The sequence below is a fragment of the Erythranthe guttata genome, chromosome 11 (assembly GCF_056151865.1).
Source record: "Erythranthe guttata isolate IM_541 chromosome 11, IM_541, whole genome shotgun sequence".
NCBI lineage: Eukaryota > Viridiplantae > Streptophyta > Magnoliopsida > Lamiales > Phrymaceae > Erythranthe > Erythranthe guttata.
In genome coordinates, this window is record NC_142543.1 from 13,474,644 (window position 1) to 13,495,283 (window position 20,640).

A 20,640-nucleotide genomic window follows, 5' to 3' on the forward strand; every position below is an offset into this window, starting at 1 on the left:
AAAAAAAAAGAAGAAGAAGAAGAAGACAACGTCGGTTGACCTATCGTGGAAAAAAAATTCAAAAAAAGAAAAAAAAAAAGTCAACGCCAGAGACCGGTGATCAACGACGGCTGACCGGCAGTCTCTGGTGGTGGCAGGTCAAAATTTGTGTCAAAATTGGAATTATGATCAAAATTGGTTAATGGGTGAAATTAGGCTAAATTGTGGTGTAAATCAGGAAATTGGAGTTGAATTGGGTTTCACGGATTTGGGGGTAATTTTGGTACATATAAAAGGATTTTCCTTATTTGCAAATAAGTTTGAATGAGGTGGAAATATTTGAAAGATAAAAAAGTTGGATGTCCCTTTTTTAATTAAGTGCCCTTGTCATGGGTCTCTTTAACATTAACCCTTATTGAAAATAGATATATGCTCATGCCTTGGTTGTTAATTTTTTTTTTTTTAAGTAAATTCAAGTCATTAACAAGGGGAAGTAGGGGAGAGAGGACTAGTTACCTAGACCTTCTACCCTATTGGTAAGGCTAGGTATGGGGGTGGAAATCGGACGAATCGGATCGGATATAGGCTATTCGGAAAAATTCCAACTTTTTTCGGAACTGAAATATGCCTTCCGATTCCGATTCCGAAAATTTTGGAATCTAAAAGTGAGTTCCGATTCCGATTTATTCGTAAAAATCGGAATATTCGGAATTCTCGGAAAATTCCGATAAAAAAGGGGAAAACAGAAAAGTAATCGAAAACAGAAAAAAAAAAAAAAAGATCATCAACACAATCTATGGCTAATATTTTCAGATAGTTGAGCACAATCTAGAATGTTATCCCTTATGATGGAGGTCTAACCAACAGTTGGTAAGATGATCCAATCCAAGTCCCAACCGGACCAGTAACGAGGAGTCGAGCTAAGCAATTCAAGGAGAAGCTTGCTGCATTGATCCAAAATGTCTTAACTAAGAAAGCTTCATTCAATGGTGATAAACAAGGTTGGATTATACATATTCAAGTGGCGGTGTCACCGGACAAGTGTGGGAACCATCCGGGCTAAAGATCAGTCCAAGTTGAGCAAATAAGAACAAGTAGGATGAAGACCAAAGCCTACCCTACCTTAAATTCGTGGGTTCATCTTAAGCAACTCATATTATTGTGTTTATGGGCATATTCTATTAAGGCCCTCTTTAATTTCGTGGCTCACTTGTTTAGAGCCTTTATTAAGTAGATTTAGGGTTTTATTTTATTTTCTTGAAGACTAAGTTTTGGGGGCTATATATATGCCTTCTTATTCATTGTGAAAAACAAATTTTGATCATTAATTAAATCATGAGATTATTCTCTCTAGTTCTGTAAGAACACTTCGAACATATCGGAGGATTCCGTACGTTCATCCGACTTATCAATCAATATTCCACAATTGATTGTGGCGTCTTTACATACCAATGTTCTTGTCTCTTTATAGATAACGGGTCGCGGTTCAACCCTTTGATTCCTTCTTTTGGACGGTCCAGGATTTAATATCCAAAGTATTTTTATCGGATCTCGTCACATGGTTGGCGTGGTTCGTATCATTTGGTAATCAGAGCCATCTTCCAAGAAGGTTTCGTCTATCCTTTGAGTCTTTTGTTTTTTTTTGTTTCGTTTCTTTCCGTATTCCATATCTTTCTTCGTTCTAGTGTCATATTTTCTTCTTTTGTTTTGTTTCTGTCATCACATCTGTTCTTGAGTCATTAAATTTGTACAGGCCTTCTGTATCTTGTTCGTCTTGAGTCTATTGTCCAAAAAACCATAAAAATCTGAACAAAAAAATCCGGAAAAAAAAAAAGGAAAAAAACAGGAGAAGAAGGAAAATCGAAATTATTTGAAAGGAATAAATTCCTTGTTGGTATTATAAGTAGTTGGAAAGGATCCGAACACTGCATCTTAAGTTGGGAAGGGTATATTTTATTTCCTATCCTCGGGATCCTTGAATATCTTGTTTTCTACTCCATATCTACTTCCTTCCTACACTCTTTTGTTTCCTATAATATTAATTTCGAAATTCAAAAAAAAAAATTACTCGTGACTATCCAAAGGTCATTAAATTCTGCTCATATTCTATTTCGATTCAATTTCATCGTTCATCTTCTATATCAATTCCTGATAATTCGTGGTGAACTGTTGCTGAAAATTCTGATATTTGTTTGGTAAGTTTGATTGGGACTATTGATAATTTGAGAGGAAAAAGGCAAGAGTGGTGAGTTCATAAGAGGGTAAAAGCCAAAATTGATTGTGTGCAAACACGAGTGAACTTGAGTGATATCCATTTATTGAGTGAAACACATAAGGGAGTGTGTGAGGTCCATATTTTCTTTCTAACATTGTTTTGCAGGAATCATGTCTAACAATCAAACAAAATTGGAAGACACACATAGGGAGGTTGATCCAAAGTTTATGATGGAGGCGTTGATGAGTGAGATGAAGAGATTGATGAGGGAAGAGATGGAGCAGATTCATGAGCGGATGGATCAAATGGAAAACTCACGGCACGAGTTTCCCCAAACCATTCCTAACGGGCAAAGGAAATCCGGGCTCCACCTAGAGAGCCTAGGGCAGAAGAGGATGAGTATTACAGTGATGAATTCGATGACCAACATTCCGTTGCTGTAAATCGAAGGTTTGGAGCGAGGGTTCGCGATGCTCGAAACCATGAGGATAACAATTTGGGAAACATAAAGGTGAATATACCATCGTTTCAAGGAAGAAACGATCCCGAAGCTTACATTAAGTGGGAGCGAAAGATGGAGCTGTTGTTTGTTTGTCACAATTACTTGGAACACAAGAAGGTGAAGTTGGCATCGATTGAATTCTCCGATTATGCCATCATTTGGTGGGATCAATTGGTGCTAAATAGGAGGAGAAATAGGGAGAATCCAGTGGCAACTTAGGACGAGATGAAAACCCTAATTAGAAAGCAGTTCGTGCCAAGCTACTACTTCCGAGAGTTGTATCAAAAGCTGCAAAATTTGAAGCAAGGAAATCGGACTGTTGAAGAGTACTTTAAGGAGATGGAAATTTCAATGATCCGAGTAAATATTGTGGAGGATCGGGAGGCTACTATGGCAAGGTTCTTGGCAGGGCTGAATAGAGATTGCTAACGTAGTGGAGTTGCAACACTATGTTAAGATGGAGGACATGGTACACATGGCCATGGAGATTGACAATCAGCTCAAGCGGAGGGGTAACAATCCACGATCAGCCCCTAGTTCGAGTTCATCTTGGAGGCATAATGTTGTTAGCAGAGATGAGAAGCCGGCTATGACTAAACTCAAATTCGAGCCAAAGCAAAACACTACCGACCATGCAGTCCAAGGTAAAATTGATTTTATTATAACTCGAAATCGTGATATAGAGTGTTTTAAATGCCATGGCAGGGGTCACAGAGCAAACCAATGTCCAAACAAGAGAGTTATGCTGTTGCGTGATGATGGTGGGTTTGAGACCGAAGAAGAGGAGGATTTCACCCCACCACGAGAGGATGATAGAGAAGAAGAATATGCAGCACATGGTGAACTATTGGTTGCAAGGAGAGCTCTACACGTGCAAGCAAAGGGAGATGAAGAAGCACAGCGAGAAAACATCTTCTACACTAGATGTCATGTTCGAGACAAGGTGTGTAGTATGATCATTGATATAGGGAGTTGCACCAATGTTGCTAGCATCATGATGGTGGAGAAGTTAGGGCTGCCTACAACCAACCATCCACAGCCATATAAGCTGCAATGGCTTAATGATAATGGAGAATTGAGGGTGAACAAGCAAGTGTTAGTATCATTTCGCATTGGAAAGTATGAAGATGAGGTACTGTGTGATGTTGTTCCGATGCAAGCTGGACACTTGTTACTTGGTCGACCGTGGCAGTCTGATCGACGGGCCAAGCATGATGGTTTCACCAACAACTACTCATTTGCGTTCAACCAAAGGACAATCACTCTAGTTCCTTTAACGCCACAGCAGGTCCATGAGGATCAAGTGAGGTTACAAAAAGAGAGTAATCAAAAGAAAATGAGTGAGAGTACAAAAGAAAGAGAGAGTGAGGCTGAGGAAAACAAGAGAGAAAATAAAAAGGTGAGTTCAGCCAATGATAGAAAAGAAGAGGGAAAAACAAGTTTATATGCGAGGGCGAGTGATGTGAAGAGAGCTATAACTTCCAATCAGCCGATGATTGTACTTATGTACAATGAGGCCTTTTTGAACACTAACAACGTTAACTCTTCTTTGCCTAGTTCTGTTGTTTGTCTTTTGCAGGACTTTGATGATGTATTCCCCGAGGAGCTACCACCAGGGTTGCCACCAATTCGAGGCATTGAACATCAAATTGACTTTGTGCCAGGAGCTTCTATTCCAAACCGACCAGCCTACCGAAGCAATCCTGAGGAGACTAAGGAGATACAAAGGCAGGTCACGGAGTTGATGGAAAGAGGGCGCGTGAGGGAGAGCATGAGTTTGTGTGTTGTTCCGGTACTTTTGGTGCCTAAGGCGGATGGAAAGTGGAGAATGTGTGTCGATTGTCGAGCAATCAACAATATAACGGTAAAGTATCGTCATCCTATTCCACGATTAGATGATATGTTTGAGGAACTGCATGGTGTTTGTGTGTTTTCAAAAATTGATTTGAAAAGTGGGTATCATCAAATAAGAATGAGAGAGGGTGATGAATGGAAAACTTCTTTCAAAACAATGTATGGTTTATATGAGTAGTTAGTTATGCCGTTTGGGTTAAGTAATGCTCTAGTACTTTCATGCGATTAATGAACCATGTTTTGCGATCTTTCATTGGTGAATTTGTTGTAGTTTACTTTGATGACATTCTTATCTATAGCAAAAATATGGATGATCATGTTGTGTATCTGAAATCCGTTTTACATGCGCTTAGGGAAGAGAAGTTGTATGCTAATTTGCATAAATGTACATTTTGCACGGATAAGCTTGTCTTTCTTGGTTTTGTTGTTAGTGCACAAGGTGTTCAGGTTGATGAAGAAAAGGTTCGAGCTATTCAATAATGGCCAAGTCCGACGAGTGTAGCGAATGTTCGAAGTTTTCATGGCCTTGCTTGTTTCTATAGGAGGTTCGTGAAGGACTTTAGCACTATTGCAGCACCGATGACGGAGGTGATAAGGAAGAATGTGGTGTTCAAGTGAGGGGACGAGCAAGAGAAAGCATTTCAATTGATTAAGGAGAAGTTAACCAAAGTTCATTTACTTGCTCTACCAAATTTCGCGAAAACATTCGAGATCGAGTGTGATGCTTCTGGAGATCGAGTGTGATGCTTCTGGAGTAGGCATAGGCGTTGTTTTGATGCAAGAGGGATGACAGATTGCAAATTTTAGTGAGAAGATGAGTGGGGCAGCGTTAAACTACCCGACTTATGATAAGGAGTTGTATGCCTTGGTTCGATCTTTAGAGACATGGCAACATTATCTTTGGCCTAAGGAGTTTGTGATTCACACGGATCATGAATCATTGAAGCACTAGAAGGGACAACACAAGATAAACAAGAGGCATGCCCGATGGATGGAATTCATTGAGACATTTCCTTATGTCATCAAATACAAGCAAGGTAAACAAAGAACATTGTGGCTGATGCGTTGTCCTAAAGGTACACCTTAATCTCTACTCTTAATGTTAAATTACTTGGTTTTGAACAAATTAAGGAGTTGTACATTCAAGATGCTAATTTTGGTACTGTTTATCAAGCATGTGAAAAAGTTGCATTTGATAAGTTATATAGGCATGAGGGATTCATTGTTTAGGGAAGATAAACTTTGCCTTCCTATGTATTCTATACGTGAACTACTTGTGCTTGAATCGCATGGGGGAGGTCATTTTGGTTTCGAAAAGACATTACACATGCTGAAGAACACTTTTATTGGCAACACATGAAGAGAGATGCTGAGAGAATTTGTGGTCGATGTGTTACATGTCGTCAAGCTAAGTCTCGAGTACAGCCCCATGGTTTATACACACCATTGCCTATTCCCAATGCACCGTGGATTGATATTTCTATGGATTTTGTGTTAGATTTGCCTAGGTCAAAACATGGTAGGGATTCGATCTTTGTTGTTGTTGATAGATTTTCTAAAATGGTGCATTTTATACCATGCCACAAAACTGATGATGCATCGTCGCATGTTGCTGATTTGTTTTTTAAAGAAGTTGTTAGATTGCATGGCATGCCTAGGACAATTATTTCTGATCGTGATGCTAAGTTCTTTAGTTACTTTTGGAAGACCTTGTGGTGTAAGCTAGGAACAAAATTGTTATTTTCTACTACTTGTCACCCACAAACCGATGGTCAAACTGAAGTAGTAAAAATGACTTTGTCTGCCTTGTTGAGGGCTGTTATCAAGAAAAACATTAAAACATGGGAAGAGTGTTTACCACATGTTGAGTTTGCATATAATTGAGCTGTTCATTCTGCTACTAAGTTTTCACCGTTTGAAATTGTTTATGGTTTTAATCCTTTAACTCCAATAGATTTAACTCCACTACCCTTATCTGAGCATGTTAACTTGGATAAAAAGAAAAAGGCTGAACTTGTGAAGCAGATTCATGAAAAAAACAAGGCTCAATATTGAAAGGATAACATAACAATATACCGAGGAAGCGAACAAGGGACGTCGCAAGTTGGTTTTTGAACCTCGAGATTAGGTTTGGCTGCACATGAGAAAAGAACGATTTCCAGTACAAAGGCGTTCTAAGTTGCTGCCAAGAGGAGATGGTCCTTTTCAAGTTCTCAAGCGAGTGAATGATAATGCGTATAAGCTGGATTTTCCAGGTGACTATAATGTAAGTACAACCTTCAATGTTGCTGATTTGAGTTATTTTAATGTACGTGATGATTTGAGGACAAATCTTTTTCAAGAGGAGGGGAATGATGGAGCTCTAACCAACAGTTGGCAAGATGATCCAATCCAAGTCCCATCCGGACCAGTAACGAGGAGTCGAGCTAAGAAATTCAGGAGAAGCTTGTTGCATTGATCCAAAATGTCTTAACTAAGAAAGCTTCATTCAATGGTGATAAACAAGGTTGGATTATGAATATTCAAGTGGCGGTGTCACCGAACAAGTGTGGGAACCATCCGGGCTAAAGATTCGCCCAAGTTGAGCAAATAAGAGCAAGCAGGATGAAGACCAAAGCCCACCCTACCTTAAATTCGTGGGTTCATCTTAAGCAGCTCATATTAGTGTGTTTATGGGCCTATTCTATTAAGGCCCTCTTTAATTTTGTGGCTCACTTGTTTAGAGCCTTTATTAGGTAGATTTAGGGTTTTATTTTCTTTTCTTGAAGACTAAGTTTTGGGGGCTATATACATGCCTTCTTATTCATTGTGAAAAACAACTTTTGATCATTAATTAAATCGTGAGATTATTCTCTCTAGTTCTGTAAGAACTCTTCGAACATATCGGAGGATTTCGTACGTTCATCCGACTTATCAATCAATCTTGTACAATTGATTGTGGTGTCTTCACATACCAAGCTTCTTGTCTCTTTATAGACAACGGGTCGCGGTTCCACCCTTTGATTCCTTCTTTTGGACGGTCCAGGATTTGATATCTGAAGTATTGTTATCGGGTCTCGTCACATGGTTGGCGTGGTTCGTATCACCTTCATATTACCCGAACAAAAGGACGTATTACACGTTAATAATTCTTAAAATAATTAAATATCTACAGAAGCCACAGAAAAAAAAAAAAAAAAAAAAAAAAGAAAAAAAAAAAAAAGGAAATATGTTATCATTAAATGATTGAACATAACGAAAACAGAGAAAAATCAAAGTGGGGCGCGGCTCTGCGGAGAAGAAAGAAGAAATGTGAAGAGAAAATAAAATGAAAGATTAGGTGAAGCTGCGGAGAAGATAGAAGAAATGTGAAGAAAAAAGAAAATGAAAGATTAGGTGAAGAAAACGGCGCAGAGTAGAAAGTGAAAATAGGGGTTACTAGGTTTGAGAGGAGAGATGTTGGATAGTTGAAGTTCTAAAATGGACTATTATTACCTGGGCCAAACAATTTATAGCCCAGCCCAAACTGGGCCTTAGTTTTAGTAAGCAATATGAAACCATATATATTTTAAAAAATTTAAACTTTGGAAAAAATCGGAAAATTGTGAAAAATTTCGGGATTATTTTGGATCGGAATTCGAAAATTCCAAAATTTTATATCAAATTCCGATTCCGATCCGATTATTTTCGGAAAATTTGGAAATCGGAATTTCGGAAATTGGACTATAGAAAATCGTTCCAAAATTGGAAATATTCGGATCAGATTCGGGGGAAATCGAAAATTTTGTTATGATTTCCACCCCTAGCTAGGTACCAACTCTCTTAATGAGGGTTGGATGTTAAATTATTAAATACATATGGAAATGGAAGAAATAATCAATTACAAATATAAGCGGTTTCCCATTCTCCATTCCAATTGCATTTTCTCCATCTATATTTGTTTTATTATTTGTAAATGTTCAATAAATCTCCAAGGAATTCAAATGCCTTAAACCCATGCCAGGAAATAGCACTTTCTTATTTATTTTATATTTCTTTATATTTATTAGAGAAGTTTTGAATTTGAATCCTGAAATATTTCATTTGCCTTAAGTATGTCGAGACTATATTTTCTTCAAAAAATTGTTGTATTGGTCGATTCCGTAGTTTTCTGAGCATTAGATGAGCTGCCCTTGTATGTCAATAGTGTTACCTAATTCGATTCAAAATATTGTATCGTTTGAGGCGGAGTTCTTAATAAAAAAATAATTTCTTTCCAAAAGAAACATAAAAAAAAACATTATTATAGTAACTTATACGACTTACGAGTCTATAGGGTGTTTTGAACATGGAAAGCAGTATATGAAACTAACTCTTTTTTTCTTCAGCAAATTTGACTTATAATGTAGTCTTGCAATTGAAGTGTTTCAATCTCGCAACCTTTCACCTAAACCTGGACGAGATAGAGAGCCTTTTACCATTTAGGTTAAGCCTTAGTGTATGATACCTGTTATTTAGATAGGTATATCTCGAAATGAATATTAGAACATAAACTTATTACGGAAACAAAGTAGATGCAAGAATTAGATTCTTTCCACGTAAGACAAGATTGGCCCGTATATGTGCTTACGTTCGTAGCCAATTATCCCCAAAATACAACGACTTAAGGGTTTCGATTTTTGCAGCACAACAAGAATCGAACTACAGCGAACAAAACGTGAGCTTTGGACTCTCTAAACACGAAGGAAGAGCTGAACAATATGCTTTATGAGTGCAGAAAAATGCTTTAGATTCGAATGAGTTAGTTTGCATTCTGCAGGGGCTTGTATTTATAGGTTTGGAAAACTTGTGTCCAAAAGACACACCTTTTGGAAATAAAAGGGGCTGAAAAAGTGAGGCAACTTTTCACAGGGACCAAGCACCAATTCAACTTATATAGCCGAGGTGCCACTTAGCGCACACGCGAACAGTCATGTCCGCCAAATAGGACGATGATGTCGTGTAGGACATGCCGCTTTCTAATTTGCTAAAAGTACTAAATTCGGATTAATTAATCAAGCCAAAACTTAATTAATTTTTGGGTCCAAAACTGGCCTAACTCCAAACAAAACATTCCCAAAGCACGAGACACTTAAGCTCACACTTGATATTAATTATACTCTTAGCTATCCACGTTCCACTATTTAAAGTGTTCTCATCAAGATTCTTTTCCAATGTGGTATAGTGACTTTTCACATTCTCATTTTCCATAAATGAATCCTATTTAAGTGTCTTTCTTACTGCATTAATTTATCATTCATACTAATTGGTTTTGAGAAATTAACTAATTCATCTACTCGAAACGTAGATTATGAATTTATATTCAATTTTTATTTTCGATAAATGGAACTCACTTAAATATTTTATCAAATTGAGCTTACACCCAATTTCCAACAATCCCCCACATGAATGAGATTTATGCATGGGGCGAGGTAGCTTGTGGCTTTGAACCTTCCTTAGTAAAATGTTGTCGGATTTACTCGATGCTTAGTGAACGCGATGTCTTGAACTAATCAACTTTTTGTCTAAACCAAGTCAACAACACTTACACAATAATAATTCTAGCTCCATTTGTTCTCACGTTGTGTCCATTTCGACCTTGGACCATATCTCGGATTCATAAGTGTTTCTCATTTGAAGCGGCCCCACTTCACTTATATAGGTGACCTCTTATTAAGAGTATCCCGCACTACTCCACCATATTGGTATAAGAATCATTAAAAGTCCTTTAACTTAACCTCACCACACTTTGCAGGTGTGCACTTGGATTGGAGGAATGAGATGAATTTGTTCAAGTGCTCGTTTGAATATTCATAACTTAGTTGTCCCATTGAACCAAGATTTTGGGATCTCCATTCAACAAGGTTGGCTTATCATCATGAACGTTCTTTAGTAGTGGATTTTAATCCCATCCCTCTTACTAGCTTGTACAATTGATCTCGAATTATGCCTTTTGTGAGCGGATCCACAATATTTTTCATTGACTTTACATAGTCTATGGAAATTATTCCATTTGAGATCAATTGTCTTATCGTATTATGTCTTCGACGAATGTGTCGAGACTTGCCATTATACATGTTGTTTTGAGCTCGTCCTATAGCAACCATGCTATCACAATGTATTATTACAGCAGGTACTGGCTTTCCCCAACAAGGAATATCTTCTAAGAAATTACGAAGTCATTCGGCTTCTTCTCCGGCTTTGTCTAAAGCAATGAATTCTGATTCCATGGTGGATCTAGCAATACATGTTTGCTTAGAAGATTTCCAAGACACTCCTCCGACACCTATAGTAAACACATAACCTCTTGTGGATTTGGAGTCTTCTGTGTCTGATATCCATTTTGCATCACAATACGCTTCTAGTACTGCAGGATATCTCGTATAGTGTAATCCATTATTCATCCTATACTTTAGGTATCTAAGTACCCTTGTTAATGCTTTCCAATGATCATTATTTGGATTACTTGTGAACCTAGTCAATTTGTTCACCGTATATGCAATATCTGGACGTGTAAAATATGTTGAGTACATCAAACTTCCAATGATCCTTGCATATTCAACTTGAAGGATAGCTTCTCCTCGATTATTAGCCAAGTGTAGGCTCAAATCCACGGGTGTTTTAATGGGAGAACTATCAAATACTTTGAATTTCTTAAGTACATTCTCAACATAATGAGCTTGTGATAAGAATATCCCATTTGAAGTCCTAGAGATTTTTATTCCAAGAATAACAGCGGCTAGGCCCATATCTTTCATGTCGAAGATTCGTTTCAACACTTGTTTAGTATTCATGATAAGCTTATGATTAATTCTCATAATCAACATGTCATCTACATATAGGCACACTATCACATATTCATTTGGATTGTCTTTAATGTAGATATTGTTGGAATTTATTTCGTGCGAATATTAATTATTTATGTCATATTCAATTTTTCGTTACTGTTGCGTGAAGTGTTACAACAGTTCGTGAAACAGTTTGTAAAAACAGAAATAAACGAGACACAAATTTAATGTGGTTCGGATACAATTGTACCCTACGTCCACGAGGATCTGCAAAAACGAATATTCACTATATTAGTTTTACAAGCACAATATTAGGACTTAAACAATAAATTAAAGACTCCCTCTTTATCTTGACGCTGTTCTTGTGCAATACTCGAAACTATTAACTCCAATTACGCCATCCTCCTCTCCGCTCGGTTGAACTCCCTTCAACGCTGAATCCCTTGAGTCGGCGGATCGATCTCCTCCTGAGATCTGTTTAAGCCCCTCTCCCGAAGAACCGATCTTGTTTTTATATAAAAGAAGAAAGCTTGTGATAATCCTTGAACCTTGGTTCTTCTCCACAAAGCCTTGAAGCCAATATATTTTCTATGAAAATCATGTATCACGATGGAGCAATAAAAATGAGAGGAAAAAATATGTTCTCAGAAAAAATTCTCTCGATGAAAAAAGGCACTTATAAACTGCGTTCATGCTCCTCCTTTTATAGCATGGAAAACCCCTGTATTAGATTTCTCCAAGTTAGAGACGTACAAGGAATTTTAAAAGATATGGAATACAAGTCCATGCTTATTAAAATATTGTCATCCTAATCTAATGGGAATTGCCATGTAAACAAAACAACCAATTAATGACAATAAAATATAAAAAATAATTATGTAAATATTTTCCTTCTTGAAAAACCATACGCACAAGGACTATTGGATAGTCTTAATGCACGAAACTCTTTTTAATTAATAAAATAGTGTCCTATACAAAAGAAACAACTAATGACAAATTAAAGAATTAAAGTAAACAAGGAGACTTCCCTTTTGAGTTTCACGGTACATAGGGCTTGTCGCATTCGTTGATTTTAAAACCATTTGGTAACATTGTTTTATCAAATTTTCTGTGCCACTGTTTTGGCGCTTGCTTATCTCCATATAGTGACTTAACAAGTCTACACACTTTATTTTCTTGTCCGAGAGCAACGAACCCTTGAGGTTGTTCCATATAGATTTCCTCTTCTAGTTCTCCATTTAAGAAGGCCGTTTTCACGTCCATTTGATGAATCTCAAGGTTATGCACTGCTGCAATAGCAATGAGAACACGAATGGAGGTGATCCTTGTTATAGGAGAATATGTATCAAAGAAGTCACAACCTTCTTTTTGCTTGAAACCTTTAGCTACTAGTCTAGCTTTGTAATTGTCAATTGATCCATCGGTTTTGTATTTTCTTTTTGAGATCCATTTACATCCTAAAGGTTTGCTTCCCGGAGGGAGATCAACTAATTCCCAAGTGTGGTTTTCCATGATGGATTCAATTTCGCTATTAATAGCTTATTTCCACAAGGGAGCATCGGGACTAGACAACGCTACTTGAATCGTCCTTGGTTCGTTTTCTAACACATACGTTAGGAAGTCGAGACCGAATGACTTAGCCACTTTGGCTCTTTTGCTACGTCTTGGTTCTTCCTCCACTTGAGGTGAGTCATTTGTAGCTTCATAATTGCTCTTTTTGGAATTCATTTCTTTCATGTTTTTACAAGGGAAGAAGCGTTCCTTGACTCTATGATCATTCCTTCATTTACTTCAGGAATTGATGAATTGTGCACTAAAAATCGATAGGCACTACTATTGTTTGCATACCCAATGAATATGCAATCAATAGTCTTGAGTCCAATTTTTACTTGTTTAGGCTTAGGTACTTCTACTTTTTCCAAACACCCCCACACTTTAAGAAAGTTATAGGACGGTTCTCGACCCTTCCATAACTCATATGGAGTTTGATCCTCTTTCTTGGGTGGTATTTTATTAATATTTTAGTTGGTCGAAAGGATGGCTTCCCCCCAAAAGTTTTGGGGAAGTCCCGAACTTATCAACATAACATTCATCATCTCTTTAAGAGTACGATTTTTGCGTTCGGCAACACCATTAGATTGAGGTGAATATGGGGCAGTCGTTTGATGAACTATACAATTAGCTTGACAAAATTATTCAAATGAAGCTACAGATTATCCTCCTCTATCACTTCGAATTATTTTAATTCTTTTGCTGAGTTGATTTTCAACTTCATTCTTATAGACTTTAAAAGCCTCAATTGCTTCATCTTTACTTCTTAAAATATACACATAGCAATATCTTGTGCAATCATCTATCAAAGTGATAAAGTAATTTTTCTCACCTCTAGTTTGCACAAATTTTAAATCACATATATCGATGTGAATTAATTCTACAGGTGTTGTACTTCTCTAAACGGAATGAAATGGTGCTTTAGCCATTTTTGCTTCCACACATATTTCACACTTTGTGAATTTAATTCCATTTTAGGTAGTAGATTCAAATTACTATCCTTTTTAATGTATTAAGATTCACATGTCCTAATCTATCATGCCATAAATTAATACACTCAGCCAAATAAGCAGAAGAAACATTCTTATTCATAACGGCTAGCAGCCATTACATTCATCTTAAAGAGTCGTTTCTCGAGGTACCCTTTTCCTATGAAACCATTCTTAGTCAAAATGAACTTATCGGTCTCAAACACTAGCCTAAACCCGACCTTGTTCAACAAAGAGCCGGATACTAAGTTCTTGCAAATATCCGGGACATGCAGCACATCCACAAGCGTAAGCTCTTTGCCCGAAGTCATCTTGAGCACCACCTTTCCCAATCCTACGACGTTTGAAGTAGCATAATTTTCCCATGTAGAGTTTCCTCCCATTGATAGGTGTGTAGCTCGAAAACATCTATTTCTCGTAGCAGATGTGGCGAGTAGCTCCGGTATCCACCCACCACTCTATAGGGTTGTCAATCAAGTTAGCTTCGAAGACTACAGCTGTTAAGTCCATGTCGTTCTCGTTCTTGTCTTCGACCACGTTTGCTTGGTTTTTCTTTTCTTTCTTTGATTGGCGATAGTCTCTTGCAAGGTGATTTGACTTTCCACAATTGTAGCAACTTCCCTTAAATTTCTTTGCCTTGATTGGCTTTGATGTCGCCTTTCTTTTGTTGCTACTTGATTCAACCAAGTTTGCATTTGCCTCTATCTTGACCTTCCCCGTTTTCGCTTCGGATTTGCGATTGTCTTCCTCAATTCGAAGCCATACGATAAGGTCCTCAAGCCCCATTTCCTTTCGCTTGTACTTGAGATAGTTCTTGAATTCTTGCCACAGAGGCGGTAGCTTCTCAATCATAGCAGGCTACTTGGAAAGATTCACTCAATTGCATCCCTTCCGCATGTATGTCATGCAGGATCAATTGGAGTTGTTGGACTTGTTCCACAACCGTTTTATAGTCCACCATTTTGAACTCTAGGAACGGTCTGACTATGAATTTCTTCAAGCCGGCATCCACCGTTTTGTAATTCTTTTCGAGAGAGTCCCATAACTCTTTCGCAGTCTTGATGTTGTTGACATTGTACAGCTTGTTGTCGAGACCATTGAGAATGTAGTTCTAGGAAGTCACTGTGGAACCAAGCATCGTAGGCAGTCCTCCTTGGAACATCGGTGTCACCTTCAGCCACAGTAGGAGTTGCATGCCTCAAGAACCCTTGAAGGTTCGATGTCGTAAGGTAGAACAACATCTTTTGCTGCCACTTTTTCAAATCAACGCCGGTAAATTTTTCCGGCCTTTCTCCATGAGCAGGGGTAGACATGGCCACGGGGCGGGTCGGGTCGGGTCCGGGTCGAACCCGCCAGGTCCAGGTCCGACTTTTAGGGGACCCGAAACCGACCCGCAGGGAGGCGGGTCCGGGTTCGGGGCGGGTCCACCCGGGTTCGGGTCCGGGTCCAGGTCGGGTCCAGGTTCACCCGGTTTTTCAAATTTTTTTTTTTTAATTTTTTTTAACAAGAAAGAAAAAAAACTTATATTGAAACTTGAAAAAACATGAGATTAAATTTAAATTCAAAATTACAAAAATAATTGAATTTAAACACTAAACAATTTTAGAAAAAAAAAATGAAACGATTAAGTTTTTGAGACATAAACTAAATAAAATGAAAGTTGTGAAGATTGAATTATGGGTATTTATAAGTGAAAGTAATAATTGAGAAATTTTTTAAAACTTCAAAATTCAAAAAATATCAAAATTCAATCTTTCTTTAAAATTAAATCGTATTTTTTTTATATTTTTCAAAATTAAATATATATGCATTTGTTATTAGTCGAGATTTTTGATAATAATAATAGTCAACATGACAATTAATAATTTATAAAAAATATTAGTTATACAATTATTATAATCATTTTACAGTGTTATTTATATTTATATATTTATAGTTAGGATTATTATAACAAGGAATATATATAACATAAACAAAAGGTGTAAAATGATTATAATAAATAATTTTAAATAGATTATTAATTAACATATTCATTAGTATTAAATAATTTGAATTAAATTATTAACAACTATAATATAATAAAAAAAAAAAATTTGAAAGGATTTGAGCTTAATTCATTTAAATCTTACGATTCGATCCTAATATTTGAATAAAATGTAAATGTAAAAAAAATGATTAAATCATATGACCTACGATTTAATTCTTACGATTTTAACAAATTAAACCAATTATTAAAAGAGAAATCACATCATCATATTTTGATTATACTCGTCATATATAGTTTTATTTTTAAAGTAAAAAATTAATTGAATGTGATATAATCTATTTTGTTAAAATAAACATTATCTTTACTTTTAAATAATTATCTTATGATAAAATAATCATTAATTTTAATAAGTTCTTGTCAACAATTGACGTTAATCAATTTAAATTAATTGCAATGAGTTATAATCTACTTTTTTAAATAAACATCTTATTTTATTTTTCATTCGAATTTTTCACACTATCGATTTTAATAACATAAGTGAGTTAGTATTAAGTCAACGTGTTTTTTTATATATTGAATTGATTCAATACTTTATATTTTTCAATAGTGGAGATTATATTGATATAGTAATTAATAATAGATGTTTTGAAGTATTGAACCGTGATTCTATATATTTTTAAAAGTTTCTTATATTGCATTTGTTAATAATTTAATTAAAATTATTTAATAATAATTAATATGAAATTTAATAATCTATTTAACATATTTATCATTTTACACTAGCGTTTCATATTATATATATTTATTGTCTACATTTAATCAAATATGCTTGTTGCCCTAGTGGTTAGAGTTGCCCAATTTTGCCCATTTGCCTGAGTTCGAATCCCGCAATGCTCAATTTTTGGAATAAAATAACCTGAAATCTGGATTGACCCGACGGGTCCTCGGGGCTGGGTCTGGGTCAAACCCGACCCGTGGCCGTGTCTAAGCAGGGGTGGAGGTGTGGATCGGAAGAGCCATCGGAATCGTCGGGTTGGTACCTGAAATCTGGGTTGACCCGACGGGTCCGGGTCTCGGGTCCAAAATACCTGGACCCGAACCCGATCTGTGGCCGTGTCTAAGCAGGGGTGGAGGTGTGGATCGGAAGATCCATCGGAATCGCCGGGTTGGTAGCGGCGGCAGCAGCAGCGGCATCGACGGCCATGGTAGCATCAACAATTTCAACATCGTTATTTGACATTTCGAAATATACATAATCTTGTCTTACTGTTGTTACTTAGATGGGTATATCTCGAAATGAATATTAGAACAGAAACTTATTACGGAAACGAAGTCGAGGCAAGAATTAGATTCTTTCTCCGTAAGACAAGATTGGCCCGTATATGTGCTTACGTTTGTAGCCAATTGTCCCCAAGATACAACGACTTAAGGGTTTTAATTTTGCAGCACAACAAGAATCGAGCTACAACGAAAAAAACGTGAGTATTGGACTCTCTAGACACAAAGGAGGAGATGAAAAATATGCTTTATGAGTGCAGAAAAATGCTTTAGATTCGAATGAGTTAGTTTGCATTCTGCAAGGACTTGTATTTATAGGTTTGAAAAACTTGTGTCCAAAAGACACACCTTTTGGAAATAGAAGGGGCTGAAAAAGTGAGGCAACTTTTCGCAGGGACCAAGCACCAATTCAACGTAGATAGCCACATTTTCGGATGATGAGGCGCCACTTGGCGCTCACCCGAACAGCCATGTCCGCCTAATAGGACGATGATGTCACATAGGACACACATCGCTTTCTGATTTGCTAAAAATATTAAATTTGGATTAATTAATCAAGCCCACAAAACTTAATTAATTTTTGGGTCCATAAAATGGCCCAACTCCAAACAAAACATTCTCAAAGCACGCAGCTCAGGCCAGGCGAGCGGCGGTGCGCGTGTGACTTTGCACTTAAGTTCACACTTGATATCAATTATACTTTTAGCAATCCACGTTCCACTATTTAAAGTGTTCTCATCAAGATGCTTTTCCAATGTGGAATAGTGACTTATCACATTCTCATTTCCCATAAATGAATCATATGTAAGTGTTTTTCTTAATGCATTAATTTCTCATTCATACTAATTGGTTTTGAGAAATTAACTACATCAGATTCATCTACTCAAAACGTAGATTATGAATTTATATTCAATTTCCATTTTTCAATAAATGGAACCCACTTAAATATTTTATCAAATTGAGCTTACACCCAATTTCCAACAATACATACATTAAATTTTTAATACATGGAACTGCAATAATAAAATGAAGTACATGAACTATTGTATTTATAATACATGCACGCACATGAATAATTAATACATGTACAAGCATATGTAACCACATTCGCATTACATCTTTTTGTTGCCTACTTTTTTACGTGTTAGTTCAAAGTGAAACTTTAAAAAACTAAACTTTCAATTACTGCTAATGACAGTACAACTACGGTCAATGTTTAACGGCGAGTGTAAAAAAAGGGATAAAAACTTTAGAAAAAAAAAAACACTAAAAAAAGTCAACGGCAGAGACCGGAGGTCAACGCCGCAAACCGACGGCGAAAGAAAAAATAGTCAAAGCCGGAAACCTGCGGAGGAAAAATAATAATAATAATTTCGAAAAAGTCAATGTCGGAAACCGGCAGCAAAAACATATTTTATGAAGAAAAAAAACTTTATAAAAAAATCAAAATTGAATTTTTGTGGTCAAAATTGATTAAATTGGGTTATAATTAAGAATTAGGTGTAATGGGTTGGGAGTAATTTTGTCATATACATTAATTTTTCCTTTATTTATAATATATATTGTTAGAATCCGAGAGGATTCTATTTCGGTTTTTCAAGACGTGTACGAAAAACGTGTATAAAAACTAGGGAAGTTTCCTTAGTTCTTTAAACTCTTATTTTGTCATTAATTTATTTAATTACCTTAGTGTTTGATTAACAAGGAATTTATTTGGCTAAGACTTTCCTTGTTGTCATAATTCCTTGTTCCTTACGTGAAGAATTTATCTAACCTAATGGGCTCTAATTTTGTAGGGCTCTACTAATACAACTAAGGAAGTATAAGAAGAGCAGCATCAACGTCGTCATAGGTCGTCCCTTTTATTTTGAGAGAAAAACTTTTTCTGCTCTTGCGTTGCTGCACCTGAGTTGTGATCTTATTCGAGAAGAAAAACACAGCAAACGATTTGCTTCTTTCACGCGAAAAGAAGATCGGTTCTTCGGGAGAAGAACTCAGAAGATCTCGGGAGGAGGTCGATCCGCCGACTGAGGGACTCAGCGTTGAAGAAATTTCAACCGTGCGGAAAGGGACGTGCTGCAAAGTGAAGATTGACAATTCAGCGTAGGATACAAGAACGGCGTCGACAAAGAGGGAGTCTTTGCATTTTCGATTAAGTCCTATTACTGTATTCGTAAAACTAAAAATTAGTGAATTTCATTTGCAGGTCCCCGTGGATGTAGGGTACAATTGTATCCGAACCACTTTAAAATTTGTGTCTTTTTATTACTGTTCCATTAACTGTTGCAACTCTTCGTAAAACAGTAGAACAGTAGCTAAAACTGAATCTGGGATTTATCGGACACAAATTTATAATTAATTTGCACGAAATAATTCTAACAATTGGCATCAAGAGCCTGTCACTAAATACATCTAGTGAGATTTTGGGAACTAACTACTCTTATTTTGTGCAGATATGAATACTCAACGAGAAGGATCGTCAACTACTCGCCCACCTCTCCTAATCGGATCAAACTACTCATATTGGAAATCAAAAATGAAGATGTTTATCATATCCATAGATGAGAGAGCATGGCGCGCCATCATAACTGGTTGGACACCTCCCATGGTCAAAGGAGAAGACAAAATGGAAGTTTTCAAACCAGAAGCAGATTGGAGTGACGTAGAGATACTACTCGCAAACTACAACTCAAGGGCCCTAAACGCAATATTTAGTGGTGTTGATGATAATCAATTTAAACTAATAGCGTCATGTGAATCTGCTAAAAGAGCTTGGGAAATCCTTCAAGTCACATACGAAGGAACGTCAACTGTGAGGACGTCGAAGTTACAAATGCTGGCCACCAAGTTCGAAAATTTGAAGATGGAAGAGAATGAGACGATCACTGACTTCCATGCTAAATTATGTGATATCTCCAATGAATCATATGCACTCGGTGAACCTTACTCTGAAAGCAAATTGGTGAGAAAGGCGATGCGCTCTTTACCTGAAAGATTTGCTTACCGAATTGCTGCCATTGAAGAAGTCAGAGATGTTGACACGCTCAAACTAGACGAACTCATGGGGAAACTTCTGGCACAAGAACTCAATCATGGTGAAAATCATCGTGAAAAGCCTAGAGAAAAGAAGATAGCCTTTCAAGCAGAAACTTCATATGCAACACCCCAAAATTCGTCAACTCAAGAAGATGAGCAGACGGTAGACGAATCCTTGGCAATACTATCGAAAAATTTTGGGAAATTTCTCAAAAAGATCGGTAAAAGGGGAAATCTTCCAAGCACAGGGAAAACCGTGAACTTTCAAAATTCGAGGAGAAATTCAAATCAAGATAACTCAGAGGAGTCAAAACCAAGAAGAATACAATGTCGAGAATGCGAAGGCTTTGGTCACATTCAATCAGAATGCGCAAACACCCTGAAGAAAAAGAAGAAAATATCACTTACTACTGTTTGGAGCGATGAAGAAGAATCTGATGATGACCAAGGAAACAACGATCAAG

The 20,640-nt window shown here is 36.8% G+C and overlaps 1 protein-coding gene and 1 pseudogene across 1 annotated transcript; both read left to right on the top strand.

Annotated features, from left to right (window-relative positions):
* The window catches only part of LOC105971110 (O-fucosyltransferase 23-like), a 28,359-nt pseudogene extending 25,722 nt beyond the window's left edge, over nucleotides 1–2,637 (top strand).
* A 516-nt stretch (nucleotides 2,638–3,153) lies between these two features.
* On the top strand, nucleotides 3,154–4,728 carry LOC148767027 (uncharacterized). Its single transcript, XM_088825915.1, has one exon. It carries the CDS (start codon nucleotides 3,154–3,156, stop codon nucleotides 4,726–4,728), a length of 1,575 nt encoding a protein of 524 aa, XP_088682041.1.
* Nucleotides 4,729–20,640: the final 15,912 nt, after the last annotated feature.